At 44.2% G+C, this 22,722-nt stretch overlaps 1 protein-coding gene and 1 pseudogene across 1 annotated transcript in view; both read left to right on the top strand.

Annotated features, from left to right (window-relative positions):
• MED12L (mediator complex subunit 12L) overlaps positions 1–22,722 on the top strand; it is a 366,394-nt gene that overhangs the window by 14,585 nt on the left and 329,087 nt on the right. The window contains exons 3-5 of the mRNA XM_061637068.1: positions 16,776–16,880; positions 18,453–18,644; positions 21,357–21,516. Of these exons, the coding sequence (XP_061493052.1) occupies positions 16,776–16,880; positions 18,453–18,644; positions 21,357–21,516 (457 nt within the window). The remainder of the gene's footprint in view (positions 1–16,775; positions 16,881–18,452; positions 18,645–21,356; positions 21,517–22,722) is intronic.
• LOC133389780 (5S ribosomal RNA) lies at positions 22,141–22,259 on the top strand (annotated as a pseudogene).

Here is a 22,722-nt window from a genome sequence, read left to right on the forward strand (position 1 = left end):
GATGAGAAATTAGTGGTATGCCAAAAATGATTTCAGCTAGTTTTGGGCCATTTCCAGGAGGTTTAGGGTGAATCAAAGCCTCTCTAAAAATTGTGTGTTTGGGAGAATGTGCTCCAAAATCTGTGAGGGGCAGGCTGGGCTTGCCACTTATTGTGACCAAGTGAGGTGACCAAAGACTTTTTAAAAACCGGGTGGGCTCTGCCCCCCTGCTCACTCTGCTTGTCAACCAGGAACTCCCAAATACACACAAACAGGCAGACAGACCCCAAACACCCTCCTGCCCATGGGCCACTAAAGCTTTAGACCGTCTCCTGCAAGGAGGAGGGAGGCGGCTAGCTGAGCAACACAGGAACAGTGGGGAGTGGTTGGGGCAGCACCTCAGCAGTCATCTTGCTCTCTTGCCACTTCCCTCCTCCTTGCCTTCCATCATTGAGGCTGTTGATGAGGTGGGGGGGCAGCAACAGCAGAGCAGAACGGTTGATGAGGATTGTCCTGGGTTGTCCTAACTGTTCCTCCGTGTCTCATCAGGACCACCTCGTGCTTCCATCTTGCTTGCTTGCTTGCTTGCCTCATGCCCACCTCTCTTGCCCTCTGGGCTGCTGTCCTCGCTTGCCTCACTCCTGCCATGCCTCTACCCTACCCCCAATGAATGCTGCCATCATGCTGTGTGATGGCATACAAAAAAGTTATATGTATAGATAGACAGACAAGGACCCACACCATTCCAAGCAACAGAAGGCCTTTTGTCACTTCCTGCTGCCCGCACTTCTTAGAGTAGTTTTGGAGTGATGAGATACAATATGACATTGGATTGCTCCCAAGCTACTCAAGAAAGTGGGGCTGGCAGGAGGCAATGAGCAGCATGGAACCTTTATTTTAAACTAAAAGAACAAAAAGCTCTCAGCCACCTTGTATAGTTAAGGTAAGTAGCAACCTCAACCCATGCAAAGATTATGGAGAACAGTTTTCCTTTCCTAAGAAAGCATGTGAAATAATTAGAATTTCACACAGTTTTTGTGTGGGTGCAATCAAAGTGAAAGTCAAAGGAAGATTTGGCCCAGCACGAAGTAGTCGTCCAGGGTCTCAGGGGGTCTTAGACCCCTTACTTTTTTGGGAGCATGGTCCCAGCAGGGTCCCTATGTCTCCAGCAACCTATGAGCCAATCAGCATAAAAGGAGAGTGTGTTAGCCACTGAGAAGAGTCTTCTAACATGCTTCCTTGTCCTTTCCTGCTGATTGGAGCCAATCAGAGTGAAAGGAGGAGAGTCAGCTCTTTCTTGCTTATTGGCTCCTAGGGACATCTGTTGTTGTGGGAGACGTCATTAACAAGGAACGCCTCAACCCAGCAGCAAAAAAAGAGAGAGAGGAGTGGCTGCGAGTATCATGAAGGGACCTTGCACTTCTAAATTTGCCACTACACTACTGCCCAGCACTAATATAAATGCTGAATATAAGTAACATTAATTGCTTTTAAGAGAATTTTTGGGTTGGTTTTTTTTTTTTGCAGTTCAGGCTGTGTGGTCTTCTTGTTCTTCAGTGAGTTTCATCTGTGGTTTAACTGTTGTTACTGACTGATAAGGGCTTTGTGGGAAGGTTGCCCGGTGCTAGTTGGGGGTGAGGGTGAGGTGTAACTTTGCTCTTAGGAGGTAGAACTGTCAGGTGTGTTACCCTATGGAATCAGTGGTTCTAACTGCATGCAAGGGTAAACTATTTATAATCTTCATTTAGAATCAAATTGCATGTTATGCTCCAATACGTGTTTTTTCTCCCCCCCCCTTTCTGGTGGTGCATGTGGTACTTTTATCGAAAGCAGCTCCTGGATCCTGCAAGTTTTAACACAGGTTTGATAGCAGAGGTTTGAGGAGAGGAGCTGCTTAAACACTTTGCTCTCTGGCTTTTTGCTCCCTTAGTCATTCAGTTAAAGAAGTTCTTTTCAAAAGCAGTGTTAAATGTATGCATTTATCTGCAATGGAACACACGTGGTGAAGAACTATATGTCCTTACTATAGGCAGTTCCTTATTCCAGATACGGGCAGGGAATTTAGAAAGGCAGAGCTTTGTAGTCTCATTGCGTGGATAAGACAATGGTGTTGGGAAGAGGGGTTTGGATTTGTTAGGCACTGTGGGATATTTTGGGACAAAAGGGATGGACTCCACTTGAACTGGGATGGAACCAGACTGCTGGTGCTTAAAATAAAAAAGGTGGCAGAGCAACTTTTAAACTGATTGTGTTTTTAAACAATTAGCTTTTAAACTGGTTGTTTAAACTGCTGAGGAAGTTCTGTTCAGAACAAATCTCCCCCATGGAATGAAGATGAAAAAAAATGATTAACATTTAAATAGGAGAGGTGTAGTACTAGGCATTGTGAGTAAAGGGGCATGGGATAGCTATTCAAAGACACCAAAGAACTACAGGCCAAAATATTTATTTATTTATTTGTTTGTTTCATTTATACCCCACCTTTTTTTCACAATGGCGCCCAAGGCAGAATGCATGTGGCTCCCAGGCTGTATCACATCCAGGCACTGAGCAGACCCAGACCTGCTTAGCTTCAGCAAGGTGGTGGCCTCATGTGCCTTCAGACCATAGTCAAAGCCCAGAGGTCGGAAAAGTTACTTTTTTGAAGTACAACTCCCATCAGCCCAATCCAGTGGCCATGCTGGCTGGGGCTGATGGGAGTTGTATTTCAAAAAAGTAACTTTCCCAAGCTCTGTCAAAGCCACTTGAAGAGAAACACTGGATACAACTGTTTATATGCTAATGGCAGAAGCCTCAGAGCCAAGATGGGAGCCCTACAATGCTTGGTATTAGAGAACAGCATTTATATAATGGACATAACAGAGACATGGTGGAATGGAGATAACCAGGGGCATGGTTATTCCTAGATATATACATTATGAGAAGGACAGTGACTGAGTCACCATGGATGACTTCATGACAATGTCATAGGGAATATGGCAGCTGTGAAAAAGGCAATCTCCATGCTAGGGACCATTAGGAAAGGCACTGAAAATAAAACTTCCGATATCATAATGCCATTATACAACTCTGTGATTAAACTGCATTTGGAATGCTATGTATAGTCCTGGTCGCCTCACCTGGATATTGTAGAATTGGAAATGATTCAGAAAAGGGCAACCAAAATGATCAAGGGGATGGAACAACTTCCCTATGAGGAATGGTTGCAGCATTTGTGGCTTTTAGTTTAGAGAAAAGGCAAGTTGTCGGAAGGCAGAGCTGGGGTCCCAATCCCGGGGAGCTGGATCCCGGAGAGTTGGGAGAAGAGTATTTGGATGGATGGCAGAGGGAAGGGGGAGGAACTTCCCCCCTTTGGAGCGAAGACGAAACAGAGGAACTGCCAGTGATAAGGTCGCTTAGCAACGGGGAGCCTGAGCCCTCCCTGGACATTCTCACGCCTCCCCCTCTTTCAGGCTCAGAGCAAGAGGGGGAAGAGGGAGGGCTGCTCACAGCCGAAAAGCGGGGAGGCAGTTTACCATCAGCCCCTCCCCTATCCCCCATCCTGGAATCGGAAACTTCAGAAGAGGAGGGGGTGATGCTTCCCCCCTCACCGCACACACGCAGACAGCTGAAAAGACAGGAGAGAAGGGGGGGAAGGCGGGCAGTACCTGAGGGGCAGTTAAGGAGGAGCGAAAGATTGCGCGCCCATTTGGCCCCTTCTTAAAGAACAGGCGGGAAGAAGTCCCTTGCTCTGTCAACTTTCTCCCAATGCCGCAGGACCTGTATCCCTGTATTGATTCATGAGAAAACGCAGTCTTTGTTTGGACATTACCCTAATAAAACACGAATTAACTACAACCGCTGGTCTGGTTCCTGAGTCACATCCTGGGCCTGACACAAGTAAGAAATGGCATTATAGAAGTGTATAAAATTATTCATGGTATGGAGAATGTGCATAGAGAAACGTTTTTTCCCTTTCTCATAACACTAGAACTTGTGGGCATCTGATGAATCTAAAAGTTGGAAGATTCAGGATAAACAAAACAAAGTTCTTCAAGCAGCACATAGTTAAACTATGGAATTCGCTCCCACAGGAGGCAGTGATGGCCACCAACTTGGCTGGCTTTAAAAGAGGATTAGACTAATTCATGTCTCATCTATCAGACATCAATGGCTATCAGTGACTACTGGCCATGTTGGCTGTGGTTTTCCTCCGTGGTTAGAGACAGTATGTTTCTGAATACCAGTTACTGGAAACAGCAGGAGAGGAGAGTGCTGTTGCATTCAGGTCTTGCTTGCAGGCTTCTCTTGGGCATCTGGCTGGGCATCCTGTGAGAACAGGATGCTGGACTACATGGGCCACTGGCCTGAACCAGTAGGTTCTTGTTATGTTCTTAACCTTTTTCAGCCAGAGGGCCACTTTCCCTCTTGAGCAACTCTCCAGAGGCCACATGCCAGTGATGGACATGGTCGGAGGCAAATGTGGGTGAAGCAATAGATGTAACATATACCTTTGTACAGTGGATACATTCCAGCCATACAAAAGCCAGAGATTTCTACCCCCCGCCCAGCACCAATTTCTCCATCATTCATCTGTGCGGACAAGAGGTATAATCACAATTAAGGACAAATTCTAGGCAGGCAAAGCACATGAGGAGGTGCTGAACAGGGCCAGTGAGGGTTGTGGCCTGGGGGGGTGGGGGGGCTAGGGAAGATCCTGAGGGCCAGATGGAGTTGTCTGGTGAGCTGCACTTGGCCCCTAGGCCTGAGGTCCATCCCTGTTTTAGACAATATGTGGTCCCCAGCCTTTTCATCTCATGTAGGTATTTTAAGTAAAATTTGGTTCCCAAAGCTGGGAAATATTAACAAGTTCTTTCATTAGACAAAGCAAACTTTGGTTGGGGTGTACAGTCATATAGTACAGTTCATATAAAGTTGCACTGTCATGAGCACTTAGTATTTGAAAGTTGCAAGATTGCTATACAATCACCTCAGGTTTCCAAACAAATTCTTAAGTACATAAAGTCGCAACAAGCTTCTGTCTTTACTACTACTTGGGCTAAGAAAGTTGATTAGGTTGCAAGGTGATTCAAAACAGAAGAACTTCATAAAATAAAAATCCCAACCAATTGTTTTTCTGGAGTGCTGTACATGTGCATCTATATGTTTAAAATGAAAAATGCAGCTGCTGAAGTGCTTCATAAAGTGCTCAAAACATTCTACAATGTGACTAGGCTTTACGAACAGCTGTAGTACGAGGGGACTGAGGAAGACCTGCCCTGGGAGTGAGTATCTGGCATCTGGGTGCCTGCTACTAGCTCCTTTGGGCTGCTGTCTGTCCAGACAGCTGAAGTCCCTGGTAAGTGCTGCAAGGACTGGGACCCCCTGCCTGGCCCTTGCTCCAGAGAGAGGCTGCAGTTAATCTCGCAGCCCCATGCAACAGCTGTTGGCTGGGCCAGGAGGCATAAAAGCCCAGCTGCCCTTGGGGAGCCCCTTAGGGGGTCCTGAGGGTGAGGGCGCTACCCCCTTCTATTATTTTTTCTATTACTTTTTCCTGTTGTTTTTTAATTTGTTTTCTGTTAAATCAGTCTAGAGGAGATTGGTGGTGGGGAGGGCGTGTGGTGCATGTGTAGTTCCTGCACAGGGTGGGAGCCTGTGCAATGAACTGATTGATAGGAGAAAGTCGCCAGATGCCTTCGGAGTGAGAGTCTGTAATTGGCAGAAGGCTGGCCCTCCCTGGGTGTGAGACAGGAGGGGGAGTAGATGGGCCCTGTGTGAAAAAGTTTGAATGGGTGTGATTGTTCCCAATCCTCGCAGAGGCCTACTGGGATAATTTGCTCTGGCAGGCTTTGTTGGTGGGCTCATGTTGGGTCCATATCAGGTGTTTAGGAGGAGTCTTAGTACGGAGGAACATGGGTGATGCCACCCCAATTTCAGTGATTACGGGCAGAGGGAAATATAGCCATGGGGAGGTGGTGAATTACCCGACAAGGCAAAGGCAAGGCCATCTGTGCCTTGTTCCTTGCTGCCACTCCTCTCATGGATTGGTTCCTTGTTGCTCATCTGCTGTGCCCACTGGCCTGTGTGTGGTGTTGTTTAACGCCAGATTGGTACAGAATAAGACCGCTCTCATCCATGACTTGATTGTGGATGAAGGTGCCAATCTGGTGTGTATTACCCAGACCTGGGTGGGTGAGCTTGGAGGGGTTGATCTGACCCAGCTTTGCCCACCTGGATACTCACTGCAGCACCAGCACAGGCTGCAGGTTCGGGGGGGAGGAGTTGCTGTCGTCTACAGAACCTCCATCTCTGTCACCAGGAAACTACTCTGTCTTGGAGCTGGCTGTGAAGGCCTGCACCTGGTGTCGGGCTGAGGAGACAGTAAACTATGGTTGCTACTGGTGTACTGTCCACCCTGCTGCCCGGCAGCTTCTCTGACCGAGCTGGTGGAGGTCATCTCGGCTGTGGCGTTGGAAGAGCCTAGAACGATAGTGCTGAGTGATTTCAATGTCCATGCTGAGGCTGCCTCCAATGTTCCGGCTCGGGACTTCATGGCCTCCATGACGACCATGCGGCTGTCTCAAGTTGTTACTGGCCCAACACATAAGGCAGGGCACACCCTTGACTTGGTTTTTGCTCCAGATGGAGGAAGGGGTGGTCTGGAGATGGAGAGGGGGTGGTGGATGTCACCCCATTGTCATGGTCAGATCACTTCCTGGTGACGTTTAGACTTATGGCTCCGATCCTTCCCTGCAGGGATGGTGGACAGATTAAGATGGTTCGCCTCCAGAGCCTAATGGAATCCACTGGATTCCTGAATGCAGGTGACCCTGTTGAAGCCCTTGTCATGCTGTGGAACAGCAAGGCACGTTGGGCTCTTGACACGGTTGCCCCCGAGCGCCCTCTCTGGCACTGTGGAGCCTGGCTTGCATCTTGGTACACCAGTGAGCTAAGGGCAATGAAATAGGCTGGACGACGGCTAGAGCGCAAGTGGCGAAAGACATGCTGTGAGGCTGATCGGGCATGAGTAAAACATCATAACCATGCCTATGCTGTGGCGGTGAGGGTGGCGAAGAAGGCCCACTTCTCTGCCTCCATCGCATCCTCAGGTAGTCTTCTGGTAGAGCTTTTCCGTATTGTCAGGGGTCTGTTGACATCAACTCCAGGAAATGGAGTCTTAGACCTTCAGAGGCCCACTGTGAATTGTTTGCAAGGCACTTTGAGGGTAAAGTTGCTTGCCTCTGTAGCAGTCTTGATGCCCCATCTACATATACTGTAGTCCCCAATGAGGTGTCCAGTGCAACGTCTGCTGCAACTCCTTGGGAATGGTTTCAGTTGATGCGGCCTGATGATGTGGGCAAGGTGCTTGCGATGATGCGGCCAGCAATGTGTCTTCTCGACCCTTGCCCTTCTTGGCTTATTAAAGCTTGCTGAGGGGGTCTGACTGAGTGGATCCAGGGTGTGGTCAACGCATCATTGCGAGAGGGAGTGGTTCCTACCAACTTGAAAGAGGCGATGATTCAACCACTCCTGAAAAAGCCCACCCTGGACCCATTGGTTTGTGACAACTACTGACCGGTTGCAAATACCCCCTTCTTAGGGAAGGTGGAGAGGGTTGTGGTGCAGCAACTGCAAGTACTCTTGGATGAAACAGATTATCTTGACCCATCCCAGTCTGGGTTCAGGCCTGGTTATGGGACTGAATTGGCCTTGATCACGCTGATGGATGACCTTTATCGGTAGAAGGACAGGGGGAGTGCAACCCTGTTGTTCTTACTTGATTTCTCAGTGGATTTTGGTACCATTGACCATGGTATCCTTCTGGGCTGGCTTGGTGAGCTGGGTATTGGAGGCACTGTTTTACAGTGGTTCCGATCCTATCTTCAAGGTCGTTCTCAGAGTATAGCATTGGGTGACTGTCTTTCGGACCCCTGGCAGCTATGCTGTGGGGCGCCTCAGGGTACCATCTTGTCCCCCATGCTGTTTAACATCTATATGAAGCCCTTGGGAGCAGTCATCAGGAGCTTTGGGGTAAGGTGCCAGCAGTATGCTGATGATACCCCGCTCTATTTCTCTGTAACATCTGAATCGGGAGAGGCCGTGCAAGCCCTGGACCTCTGCCTGGACTCAGTAGTGGGCTGGATGAGGGCCAATAAACTGAGTCTGAATCTTAGCAAGGCGGAGGCGCTGTGGGTTGGTGGTTCCCGAGTTCGGAAAATTGGTCAGTTGCCTGCTTTGGATGGGGTCGTACTCCCTCTGAAAGAGGAGGTCTGTAGCCTGGGGGTGTTCCTGGATCCATCTTTGTTGCTAGAGGCCCAGGTGACCTCAATGGCTAGGAGTGCCTTTTACCAGCTTCGGCTGGTGAGACAGCTACGGCTGTTTCTGGACCAGGATAGCCTGACCACTGTTGTCCACGCACTGGTAACCTCTAGGCTGGATTACTGTAATGCGCTCTATGTGGGGCTGCCCTTGAGGTTGGTCCGGAAGCTGCAGCTGGTGCAAAATGCGGCATCGAGACTGCTCACTGGAGCATGGTATCGCCAACATGTCACCCTGCTGCTGAAAGAATTGCACTGGCTGCCCATTTGCTACCGGGCCAAGTTCAAGGTTCTAGTTTTGGCGTACAAAGCCTTATACAGCTGGGGACCAGGATACCTGAAAAACTGTCTTACCCCTTACATACCCAGTCGATCACTGCGCTCAGCAGGTGAGGGCCTCCTGCAGATACCATCTTATCAGGTGGTTTGTTCTGCACAACATAGGAAATGGACCTTTAGTGTGGCGGCACCTACCCTGTGGAATTCCCTCCCTTTGAATATTAGGCAGGCGCCATCTCTGCTATCTTTTCAGCACCTTTTGAAGACTTTCCTCTTTCAACAAACCTTTTAAGTTGAGACCTATCCCAGTCTGCATCTGTGTCAGAATCGTTTAATATGTTTTTTAATAATGTTTTTAACCCTTTTTTAAGTTGTTTTTTTTAAAAATGTTTTTAATGCTGCTTTGTTTTAATGTGGTTTAGGATCTGTTTTTATGATGTTTTAAAGTGTTTTAATGCTTTGTTTGCCACCCTGGGCTCCTGCAGGGAGGAAGGGGGGATACAAATTAATTAATTAATTAATTAAATAAAGAATAAATACTTGGTCCCAGTTGACACGTTGAAAGGCTACCTGATAGCCTGCAAAATCCAGTGTAAAATGTCACCTGGAGTGCCTTGCTTTGAAAGTGACAATTCCATTAAGTCACCCTGTGTGTCTTCAGTAGGAGACTGCTTGGAAATCAAGTCAGGCTGAATGACAGCATGTTCAACCTTTATACTTCATTTAACTGAGTCTGACATTATGTAAACTCCTTGCTTGTCAGTTTCCATGGTAGGGTGCTTGTTAGAATCTGAGTCATGCTGTATAAATTGGGATGGGGGTGGGTGAAGAAATTTAAATCATTTGAAATAAATTTAGTGGGAGCATTTTCCCACTGGTACAGACTTCATAGTTACATTTTAATATTCTAAAGGTGTTTGCTATGTTGTCCATGTTTCACAGGTCTTTATCCACCTCTAGTGCCTTGCAAACTAATCCCATCCTCTGCTGTCCAGGGGGTCATTTTTTCTTTTCAAAGAGAGGGCTGAGGTTAAGGTGGCTGCCTATCACACCTTTTCTAACGCATGCTGAATCATTCTCTTAAGTCTGGGCTATCAGCAATCCTTATGGTAAGAGATTGTAGGGCCGTATAAAAGCAGTGGTGGCTGGTGACCTCCAGGCCTGGTGGGGCAGCTTAGAGGGCCAAGGAGGTCATAGATAGATAGGGCCAAGTTGTTCTGATTTTCTCCTCATTGTGCTCCCTTTGAAAGGTATTGAGGACACTTAAGCAATGCAGTTGTATAAATACTTAGCAGCTACCTAAACTGAAAAACTGTCTTACATTTGTTCAGAAGGGGCTCTTGCTGCCACAGTTACTTCTCTAAATGGTATGTTGGTTCTCTCTGCATCTGCCCCCCTCGCAAATATACTGCTGAGTGCAGTAGTACACATACTCTGCACCTACCTGAACAATGATTCCCTATCCTTATAGGGGCTGGAATAGATTCATGCCCAAATAATTGTACATTACTCATTCGCAGCATAGATTTGTTTAATGGCATTGTGATATTGGAAATTTTATTGTCAGTCCTTTTCCCAATGATCCCTAACATGGAATTTGCCTTTTACACAACTGCCTCACTCTGGGTCGACATCTTCATCGACCTATCCACTACGACCCCAAGGTCTTGTTTCTGGTCAGTTACTTCCAGTTCAAACTCCACTAGCATGCATGTAAAATGCATTTTTTGCCCCAATGTGCATCACTTTACATTTGCTTATATTGAACACTTTTGCCATTTTAATAGGCATTCACCTCGTTTGGAGAGATCCTTTTGGAGCTCCTCACAAATCCTTTTTTGTTTTTGTTTTTACTACCCTGGACAAACTGGTGTCATCAGCAAACTTGGCCACTTCACTGTTTACCCATAACTCAAGTTGCCATATGAACATATATCCTTACATCCCTCTCTTGTAAGAACTGTCCGTTTATTCCTACTGTCTGCATCCTGTTCTTTAACCAATTACTACTCCACAAGAAGACCGGTCCCCTTATCCCAGAACTGCTAAGCTTACTCAGAAATCTTTGCAACAGACTTTATTGAAAGCTTTCTCAAAGTACATATTGGCCACGTTGACATATAACACTGAGCCAAACTGTTGTTTATTATTTATTTATACATATATTTGTATACCACTGTTTCATTCAGAAACATCAAAGCAGTTTACAACAAGCAAAAAACAAAACAAAAAAACCAACCACATCACACAGTAAAAACCATTAAAAATAGAGTAAAAACAAAGGCCAGAAAGACATCTTAATTGCTTGCATGAGCCTGGCGGAACAAAAAGGTTTTCAGCAGGCATTTAAAAGTTAAAACAAAAGGTGCCTGCTGAACCTCTGTTGGCAGAGCATTCCAGAGAACTGGGTCAATGACACTGAAGGCTCAATTTCGTTTTGATGTTAAATGAACCTCGCTAGCTTGGGGAGTGACCAAAGCCACTCCTGCAGATGATCTCAGTGATCAAGATGGGATATAAGGGTTCAAGCGGTCCCTAAGATACCCTGGACCAAAACATTCAGGGCTTTGTAAATTAGGACAAGGACCTTGAACCTGGCTTGGTTCCAGATGGGCAGATAGTGCAGATGTTTTAAGAGTGGTGTTACATGTTGTCAGCCATGGCCCCCATCAGCATCTGGCCGCCGCATTTTGTACCAGTGAAGCTTCCAAACCTGGGCCAAGGGCAGCCCCACATAGAGTGCATAGCAATAATCAAGCCTTGAGGTTACCAACACATGGACTACAGTGGTCAGGCTATCCCTAGTCCAGGAACGAACCAGACAAAGCTGATAAAAGGCACACCTAGCCACAGAGGATACTTGAGCCTCTAGTGACAATGATGAATCCAGGAGTACCCCTAAGCTATGGACCTGCTCCTTCAGAGGGAGTGCAACCCCATCCAGAGCAAGTAACTTGCCTATCTCCCAGATGTGGGAGCCACCTACCCAAAGAGCCTCCATCTTCCCAGGATTCAAGCACAGTTTATTGGCCCTCATCCAGTCCACTACAGTATTCAGACACCGATCCAGTTCACAACCTCTCCTGATTCAGATATTATGGATAAATAGAGCTGAGTGTCACCAGCATATTGATGACACCTTGCTCCAAAATTCCTAATGACTGCTCCCAACAGCTTTATATAGATGTTAAATAGCACTGGGAAGTGATTAGTACCCTGTGGAACCCCATACCACAAGTGCCAAGGGGACTGAGGAACACTCATCCACTGCTACTGTCTGGACACAGAACCACCATAATACAGTCCATCTAATACCCATCCTCCTGAGTCGGTTCAGGAGGATACCATGGATCAATGGTATCAAATGCTGATGAGAGATCGAGCAGAAATATTAGGGTTGCGCATCCCCTGTCTCTCTCACGATCAGGGCGGCCAAGGCTGATTCTGTTCTAAAAGTGGTTCTGAATCCAGATTGTAATGGATCAACATAATCAATCTCATCCAAGAATATCTACATGAATATCTACAGTTGCCCTACAACCACCTTCTCCGCCACTTTTGCCAAGAAAGGGGTATTGGTGACTGGGCCATAATTGTTACATTCCATTGGGCCCAATGTGGGCTTTTAAAGAAGTGAATGCACTACCACCTCTTTAAGGGCAGTGGGCATCACATCATCACGCAAAGATGCATTAATGGAATTGATCTCACAACATTCGGTTTCAACATTTCAGTGGACATCTTGACCTGAACTGCCACAATAGCAGTATCTAAATCATTGTGGAATCGAGTTACTTTATCTTCTAAGTGTTTAGCCAGGCGGTTACAGCTGGACACTGAGTGCTCCAGAGGTCCATCCCCTGGACAACAGTGACCAACCTCTGGACCACACAGAACAACTCAGTTGGGCAACTCCTTGAGGACTCAATGGAGGCAGCAAAATAGGATCTCTTTGCTGCCCCCGCAGCCATGTGGTTGGCTCTCGAGCAAGATCTATGCCACTTACATTTTAGCCCTCGCCCAGTCTGTTTTATTGACTGCAGCTCCTCTGTTTACCAAGGAACAAACCAGGCTCCATGGCACCGGAGAGGGCCCTTTAAGAGCGATTGTGGCAATGGCTGTACAAGCCTCACCATTCCACCTGCACTATCAGCTGGAAAATCCCCCAGAGTGGTAAGGGATCCATCAGATTCCACCATCCTAACTGGTCCACCACCCCTGTAGGGAAGAATTGTCACTGCAAGATCAAACCTCACTAGGAAGTAGCCTGACCATGACAATGGGATGATATCCATCCCACCAATTTCCAGATCACTATCCTGCCTACATGGAGCAAAGTCTAGGATATCCCCTGCTAACTATGACTTAATGTGGATGAGCAAACATGCTGGTTCACATTAAGAAAATATAGCTGCTTCACTGTTTCTCCACTCCTGCCACACTTCCATGAGCTAAGCCCTGATTTGGCTTAGCTCATGAAAGTGCTGCATCCAAACGTGAGGTCATGGTTTGTCTTGCTCCAAAGCAAGGTTTATTCTTGACTTGTTTCTACAATTATAGTGCACTGCTGACTGTTGTATGTTGTTTAATGGTATTTTATGGTTGTGTTTTTACTCTGTTTTAATGCTGTTTTTATAATAGCTGTATTTATAAGTTGTTAGCCACCCTGGCCTCTGAATGAGGATGATTATGTTTTAGAAAGAATAACTACTTGTTGAAAGATTCTCTAGATGTATGCCAGATCATTTGCATATATTGCATGGCAGCAGTATATAGTCCAGGTGGCAGCTATGCCTGGTGCTCTAGTTCCTGGGATAAGACTTTTAAGTGTTAAAATGTCTATGTCTATGTGGAGTTCTTCAGCTGGTAGAGGCTTCTTATCAACTTAGTATACAAGGGGCATCATAGCTAAATCAACACAGGCTGCTTTCACACATGGGGCTGATTGTGTTAGTTTAACGGATTAAGAAGGTAGCACTCCTGTCCTGATTTCTATCATCCCTTTCACACCGCAGTACCTGCTGCATTAAGAAGTCCAAGATGGGTGGGAGTTTCTAAAAAAGGAAATTCTAAAAGCGCAATGGCAAGCAATTCCAACAAGGAAAAAAGGGGGGAAACAACAGAAGAAGCCAGTGTGGCTTCACAAAAAGCTTAGAGATGATCTGAAAACAAAAAAGGACACATACAGGAAGTGGAAAGAAGGCCAGGCCACAAAGGAAGAGTACAGGCAGGTATCACGGAATTGCAAGGATGGTGTCAGGAAGGCTAAAGCTGAGAATGAGCTGAGGCTAGTGAGGGATGCTAAAAGCAACACAAAAGCTTTCTTCAGGTATGTCCGTAGTAAAAGACAGAGAAAAGAAATGGTGGCACAGCTACTCAATGAGGATGGCAAAATGATAACAGATGACAAAGAGAAGGCAGAAGTGCTCAATTCCTACTTTGGCTCAGTGTTCTCCAAAAAAAGGGTCTATGACCCTCCCAGGAAACATGAAGTAGAAGGGTCAGGATTGGACCTTGGGATTGATAGACAAATGGTCAAGGAATACCTAATCGCTTTGAATGAGTTCAAATTGGCAGGGCCCAATAAACTGCATCCTAGAGTATTGAAGGAACTGGCTGAAGAACTCTCAGAACTGCTCTCTACTGTATTATCTTTGCGAAATCATGGATGACCGGTGAAGTGCCGGATGACTGGAGGAGAGCTAATGTTGTCCCTATCTTCAAAAAAGGCAAGAAGGAAGAACCGGGGAACTACAGACCAGTCAGCCTAACATCAATCCCTGGAAGAATTCTGGAGCAGATTATAAAGCAGTCAATCTGTAAGCACCTTGAAAGCAATGCAGTGATTACTAGGAGCCAACATGGATTTATGAAGAACAAATCCTGCCAAACTAATCTCATCTCATTTTTTGACTGGGTAACCTCCCTTGTAGACTGTGGGAATGCTGTGGACATAATATATCTCGACTTCAGCAAAGCTTTCGACAAAGTGCCCCATGATACTCTGATTAGCAAGCTAGCTAAATGTGGGCTGGATGGAACAACTATTAGATGGATCCACAGTTGGCTCCAGAATCGTACTCAAAGAGTGCTTATCAATGGTTCCTTCTCAAACTGGGCAGAAGTAACGAGTGGGGTACCACAGGGCTCGGTCCTGGGCCCAGTGCTCTTTAACATTTTTATTAACGACTTGGATGAGGAGGTACAAATCATGCTTATAAAATTTGCAGATGATACAAAATTGGGGGGCATAGCTAATACCATGGAAGACAGAAAGAAAATTCAAAGGGACCTTGATAGCCTGGAGCATTGGGCTGAAAACAACAAAATGAAATTCAACAGGGATAAATGCAAAGTTCTACACTTAGGAAAAAGAAACCAAATGCACAGTTATAAGATGGGGGATACTTGACTCAGCAGTACATGTGAGAAGGATCTTGGAATTGTCGTTGATCACAAGCTGAATATGAGCCAACAGTGTGATGTGGCTGCAAAAAAAGCAAATGCTATATTAGGTTGCATTAACAGAAGTATAGTTTCCAAATTGCGTGAAGTACTAGTTCCCCTCTATTCAGCACTGGTTAGGCCTCATCTTGAATACTGCGTCCAGTTCTGGTCTCCTCACATCAAGAAGGATGCAGACAAACTGGAATGGGTTCAGAGGAGGGCAACAAGAATGATCAGGGGACTGGAAACAAAGCCCTATGAGGAGAGACTGAAAGAACTGGGCATGTTTAGCCTGGAGAAGAGAAGACTGAGGGGAGATATGATAGCACTCTTCAAGTACATGAAAGGTTGTCACATAGAGGAGGGCCGGGATCTCTTATCGATCGTCCCAGAGTGCAGGACACGGAATAATGGGCTCAAGTTGCAGAAAACCAGATTTCAACTGGACATCAGGAAAAACTTCCTAACTGTTAGAGCCATACAACAATGGAACCAATTACCTAGAGAGGTAGTGGGCTGTCCAACACTGGAGGCATTCAAGAGGCAGCTGGACAGCCATCTGTCGGGAATGCTTTGATTTGGATTCCTGCATTGAGCAGGGGGTTGGACTCGATGGCCTTGTAGGCCCCTTCCAACTCTACTATTCTATGATTCTAAGGAACAGCAGCTTTTTCAGCCAATATACCGGCAGTCTTTCACACTGCTTGCTTTTGTCTCTCACCCATGCACACTGTTCTCCACTGTGTAGGAGGTCTAAGATCTTGTCCTGTCACCATGCAAGGCCTCTCCCTTTAGGATCTGACTTTTTAAATTTTTTTAGTTGTATCAAGACGGGTGTGTATGGGAAATGCTGCTGCTATCTGCACCGATGCCGGAATACCAATACAACGTTCATTAGGCAAAAAAACCCCCCACACGACTAAAGGGCGGGAACGCACTGCAAGCTGGGATGCCTGTTATGTGAGCGGCTGCAGCTAGCAAAATACTCCTGCAATCTTCTGAGTTCCCAGCCTTGCTAACGGATTATTTTTGGTATCATTTATCACGGAAATTAGCGCTAAACTTCCACTATATTCCACTAGAATTCTGGAGCTAGCTTGTGTGTCATGTGAAAGATCTAATATAATGCAGAAACTACCAGGTAAGAAATCGTCAGAATAACGGAATAATGTGCAGTGTGAAAGCAGCCTTAGTGGTGTTGTGCACCCCCCGTGCTCTTTGTGTGTGTGTGTGTGTGTGTGTGTGTGTGTGTGTGTGTGTGTGTGTGTGTGTGTGAGAGAGAGAGAGAGAGAGAGAGAGAGAGAGAGAGAGAGAGACTGGCATCTTGTACCTAATTTAGGAAACAGTTGCTAAGCCTCTGTCCTACCTCCAATACCCAAAGCATTTAAGGTACCCAGATTTTATTGGCTGACATTCATAGACTTGTGTGAGATGGTGACAGAACATTAAAAAGTCAGTGTTTGTCACTGTTAAAAAATGTGCATCTTAGAAAATGTTGTGTTTTGATGATAAAAGCAAATGTGTAGAAGATTAAGCCTAGATAATATTAGGCCAGGTATGCAACTTCTTGCAGATAAAATACAAGTGTTATCCCAAAATAAATTGATGTGAAAGGCTATGATATGTAGAGAGAGTGCATTACTATTTCAACATGACATTATATGGTGTATAGAATACACCAGGAATTCTTATTCATTAAAAGAGACATTGAGCAAAGTAATTAAAATTTAAAGCTGCAGCTCAAATAATTTAACAAGAACACTCTCTTTGTAGGATGAACTTACTGCCGTGAATGTAAAGCAAGGTTTCAGTAATCAGCCAGCCTTCTCTGGAGATGAGCATGGGTCTGCTAGAAATATTGTCATTAACCCTTCAAAGGTAAGGTCAGAATTCTGGTCTGCTGCAAATGTACTTTCTTTAATGAAAGGGTACTAATTGCATTTGTTATCCTTCACAGTGATGACATTCAGGTGCCAGGCAAAATTGTTTTGTTTTGTTCTTTGTATTGCCAAGCATTTGAATGTGGATGTTGTTCTTGGGAATGGATTCACTATGTAGATTACTTTGTGTTCATCATGTCACAGTTGTGGGAGACAATGCTTGTAGATGAGGGTAGTTTGTTTTTTCTTGATGTGCTCACCAGATTGGATTGTTTCATTGTGTTTAACTTTGGGATTTTGTGTTATTTTTGTAGTTCTTGTGTGCTATTAGATATTGTTCATTGTCTTGAGATGTCTTGATATAAGCAATTCATACATCAATAATAATAATAATACTCTTAATTAGGTAGATGTGGGTGTTCATGATTTCATTAGGCAGATGTTCTGTGGAACTTGAAAGCTTACAGATTCTTAAATCCTATTCTAGCAGTACTGCCTTGTCTCTTTATTTTGTAGCTCTTAATTCTTTTCTCTGTTAATCTGTTATCTTTTAATATTAGTGTGGTAGTTGCAAAGATGAAGTTTCTGAATGTGTTGATGAGACTATGTTTCATTGCATGGCATGCTCTGTGTGCTAATTATGACTCTGGTTTAGCAATGGATGTAAATATGTAAAGCATCCCAGTGAAGAGAGATGTGTTTGAAGTTAAGCACTCACTTTAAAATTTTAAATCTTTTGCTGGAATGGAGCCTAAACTGGAGATAATGTTCCACAGAGCGACTTTAATGCTGAAGTGTGTGTCTAGTGTATTCCAAAAGTTGGACAATCAGGACTGGTCAAAATAAAAAATAGTGAGCACGTTTTGAGGTTTACCTGAATTCTCTATCAGGCTGGAGTAGCTAGTGGCTACCCTAAAAAAAAAGTCCCTCTTAAGATGGTAGAAAATCATCTCCCTCTGGTTGTAGATCCTGCTTCTGAATGGCTAAATGTGGTATTCTGGAAGGCACACAAAAAGTATAGGAAGCACCTTGGTCCAGCTACTAGGAGATACTAACCAATTTTGTTTCAAGTGACTTACACTTGAGTATAAGTGGATCTTATGGCGACAATATTAAGCCATTAATTTTGTTCCTTTCCCTCTTTTCCCTTTGTTCTATGTAACATCCAGCTTGATGGAGAGTTCTTGAGAACTAAATTGCTTGCTTGCTATTTTGTGACATTTTAGTTTGTTCCAATGGAGGTATCGCCCAACTGTGAATTTTGGATTTTTCTTATGGCCAACATGACTTTGTTTGTTTTTGGTATCTATTATATATATGTGTATCACACCTTACAATAGTTAATTGCTTTTTGTTCTATAGGCACAGGACACCTGTATTTAAAAGATAATGGGTTACTACTTTAGTCATTTGCAGCATGAATCAGGGAATTTAGAATACATTCTTATTAAGCTGATAGTTTAAACAAGATTGATTACTAAATCTGTTCAAATGGGAATATTGTATGGGACACTGTTTAATAGATACTTACTGTGTGTGTTTCTTTTGTTTTTTTCCCTCCCTCTATCAGATTGGTGCTTATTTTAGCAGCATATTAGCAGAAAAGTTAAAACTCAATACTTTCCAGGATACAGGAAAGAAGAAACCACAAGTAAATGCCAAAGACAATTACTGGCTAGTTACTGCTCGTTCCCAGAGTGCAATTCACAATTGGTTTGCAGATTTAGCAGGAAATAAGCCACTGACTATCCTAGCAAAAAAGGTACATAACAGTATTTTGAGGCCTTCAAAAGTTTGAGATAGGGGAGGCAACTAGAGTAAAAGTGGTTTAAGACAGTAACATCCTTTTTGATAAGTTGTCATATTGTGCAGAATTTGAAAAAATTAATTAGGAGAAATGGGAGTTCCCATTGGTGTTCATTACCCTTAGGAGCTGTTCTGTACATGTAGCATAGATGTACTTGCAGAGTTGTCCCAACACTGTAATAAATGTAGAATTGTTCTGCTTCTCAAGTGCAATATCAGTGTGTTGGGGCATCAAGGAAATCTTGGATCAAAGAAGGGGATAGTAAATTAGATTTGGGGTGGGGTGGGGAGATATCTAATTATTATATTAATTTAGTGCTTTGCAATTAGAATGGATTGGTGTAAGTTTTGTCTGTGTGTATTTTTCTTTTGAATCCTCTCATTGGTGTTTAGCTGATAAACAAACATCCATTTTGCCATTACAGGCCTCCTAAATCCTCTTTCTTGCTTAGGTTTTTTTTTGCTGCTCTAGCAGCAACAGATTCCCCCTTTCAAGGCCAAGGTCAGACTCTTGACATTACTTTTGAACAAAGCCAAATATGACTTTCCTGCATCAAGATTTTTTTCCTGATCAAGGAATTGGCACCTGTAGGCATTGGCTCCGTTCACACATAATTCTAAATCATGGTTTTGTTAACATTACTGGAATGAGCTAAACTAAACCATGGGCTTGCCACACCCATCCCCTGGTATAGTTATGATGAGGAGACTGAAAGCTTCCACTTCCATTTTAGATAAACTACAGCTTACCAATACGTCTGAACCATAAACTACGGTTAATCTTAATCATGGTCTGTTTAAAACGAGCCATATTGCCCCCACACCCGCCAAAGAAGACTTGTGAGACGTGGCATTGGTTTAAATGTTATATTTATTAAATATAACATCTGAATCCAAATTCAAATATATCCAATCATAATTAATAACTGCTTATAACCCCCGGGCAGGTGAGGAATTACACTATTCTGGTGGGGATGGAATCCCCTCAGCCTCCTGGGCATGTATCACAGCTGATAGCTGTGGGCTCTAATGCAAGGATATGGGCCAAGACTCCCTCCTTGCCCAGTGAACCTTGGGAGCGGTTTGCCATGCGCATCCTGGCCCTGCTGTACCTGCGTTCACCCCAATGCACATGACAATCCACAGGGGCACCCACCAGTTATCCGCAGACTGAAGTCCTGCAAGATTCCTGAGGGGTGTCCTTACCCAAAATTGCCTCAGAATACCTACCTCTCTCTCCATCAAATTCCTCACCTGCCTGAACTCAATGCCAAAACTGGCCGTCACCACACCACTCCCTGAAAGCCAAACAAATTATCCCCACAGTATAAAGTAGGCAAAATGTGAAGGGCTCCTAAGACAGGGCCCAACCAAAAAATTCCTACTCGGCCCCACACGAGGAGAAGAGTTAGGGAGGGGGAGCAGTATTAAATACTACTGCTCCCCTCCCCCTCCCATTGAGGCGTGATGTGGCCTCACCCTACTCCCTCACCCAATTGGGAGTAGACCTCCCGAGCCTTCTAACTTATATGCGGTGAAGGCAAACACGCTTCCACCCTAAGGTGGGAACGTCATTCTTAAACTATGGTTTGATGTTCACTTAAACCATAGTTAAGATTATCTACTGTGTTTTGGGTTCAGACAGCACAGCAAGCTATGGCTAATCTAAAAAATGGAAATGAAAATTTCTAAACTCTTTTTCAGAGCAGTGCCAGAAGAAGAATGGGGAGGGGAAAGCACACAAGTATGAGACTTCTAGACAAAATTACAAGGGAATATAATGGCTGTTTTGGAAACAGACTGAGGGGAGCCATTTCCTTTGCCTTTCTCAGACACAATGATAAAATCTACTCAGCTGTGATGAGTTAAGAACATGAGATTATTTTTTTGGTGAAGGAAATAGTGTGGCAGTATCATGCTTAGCATCCACTGTCTAGCAAAGGGTGCTTTAGAAACTTTGAACTTCCTGAAGTAAATCTATTAGCTCCTAAGCTTCATGTTCCATCTATCTTTTACTAGGTTGTCTGCTTTCAAAATAACGCTTGCCCCTTGGGGCTGCTTTGGATGTTGCTTGTCACTGGCCTGCTTTGGATGACATGGTAAACCAAACTATGTCTTGTTGAGACTATGCAAATGTGCTGGTTCCCAGAGAGGAAGTCACAACCATTTCGCTCTTCTCTGGTTCTTTTAGCACAGCAGCTAAGCCAAAATTTTAGTTAACATGCTGTTGGAACCCAGGGTCATAGTTAAGCTCTCTCCTGCTTAACCACAAGCTGTAGCTAAGGAGGAGTGAGCTTAACCATGAGCCTGGGTTCTGACAACATGCTAAGTGAAACTTTGGCTTGGCTGCCATGTTGCGCTGAGCTAAATGAACAAAAGAGGACTGAAGTGACTGTGATCTCCTCCCTGGGATCCCACACATTCACATTAAGTCATGGTTTGGCTTAGCATTATGTGTAAATAAGGCCTCTGTTTGCTTCATGAAGAAAATGCTGCCACACACATGTGGGTTTCTAATATCTAAAGGTTGTGGTGTAAATTTTTCACATGTAATTCAACTGTTTCAGGAGGTCCATCTTTTACTGTGAAGTTTTGTAATTTGTTATCTTACAATTTTGTCAAAAGTACCCTGCTAATTCTCTTTCTCCCCCCCAACCCGTCCACCCAGGTTCCAATCCTCAGTAAAAAGGAAGATGTTTTTGCTTACTTAGCAAAATATTCTGTGCCACTACTACGAGCAGCATGGCTGATCAAGATGACATGTGCATACTATTCTGCTATTTCTGAAGCTAAAATAAAAAAACGCCAGGCTGCTGATCCAAATCTTGGTAAATATATAAATGAACTAGAAATTGTAATGGTTTTGTATGGTAGTAATTGTTGTTGCATGTACTTGTACAGAGCATGGAGCTACCAATCTGTGTTCCATAAATATACTTTAATTCCTTCTGTCCACCTCATATATCAATATCGTTGCAAGTTAGAAACAACTTAACTGTTGTTGTTTTTTAAAAAAGCAGTCAAGCTTCATTTTTGGCCAGCTAAAAGGTATTAAACATTTACTACATCAGCATGAAAGCAGAACATAACTTTTTCGGTGGCCTATGCGGGGGGCACCCCATCTGTGAAGATATATGAATTGACTCGCTTCTACCCCATAACATAACCATTGAAAAATGGACTTATGCATATTCTTCACACTGGGTGATAAGACTGTCTGCTGCTTTAAATAATGTAATCCTATGAAATGTGAAAAATTCATTACTGTCTGACTTCTGTAAAGTTGTCACACTTGTCTTCAGAAAGGCCTTGAAGACTCACCCATTCTCAATGGCATATTCATCAGTAACATCTTATTTTTGCCCCTTATGGTTAAGGGACTTGGAAAGGCTGCATTTTTATTCCTGGGCTGGATGTGTGTTTACATTTGCTGGTTTTAACAAGCAGTAGGTTTTATTGACCATGCTACCCTGAACATGCCCGATCTCATCTGATCTTGGAAGCTAAACAGGGCCAGGCCTGGTTAGTACTTGGATGGGAGACTGCCTGGGAATACCAGGTGCCATAGGCTTAGAGGAAGGCAATGGTAAACCACCTCTAAATACCTCTTACCATGAAAACACTATGAATATATCCAAAAAAGATTCATGGGATCGCCATAGGTCATAATCGACTTGAAGGCATATAACAACAAGGTTTTATTGAAACTTGTACTGTATTTTATTTTAGTATTGTTAGACAACGCTATTGTCTAACAATATAATAGTGTTGATGTGTGTGCTGTGTTGTTGTGTTTATATGAATACAATTATTATAATATTTCAGTGAGGCGATATCCAGATTTGGCAGCCTGATTGTGCAACAGCCATTCTGCTAGTGGGAGCCTCATTCTTAGGGTAGCACCACAGTGAAATTCAGTGTATTTGCAAAAGTTGTTGCACAATTGTTCATGACAACAACTTAAAGACATTCATGTATATTGGAAGTTTATTTTTTTAAATGTTTATACTTATAGTTCAAGACACCTATGTTAT

Source organism: Rhineura floridana, chromosome 7, assembly GCF_030035675.1.
Source record: "Rhineura floridana isolate rRhiFlo1 chromosome 7, rRhiFlo1.hap2, whole genome shotgun sequence".
Classification (NCBI taxonomy): Eukaryota; Metazoa; Chordata; class Lepidosauria; order Squamata; family Rhineuridae; genus Rhineura; species Rhineura floridana.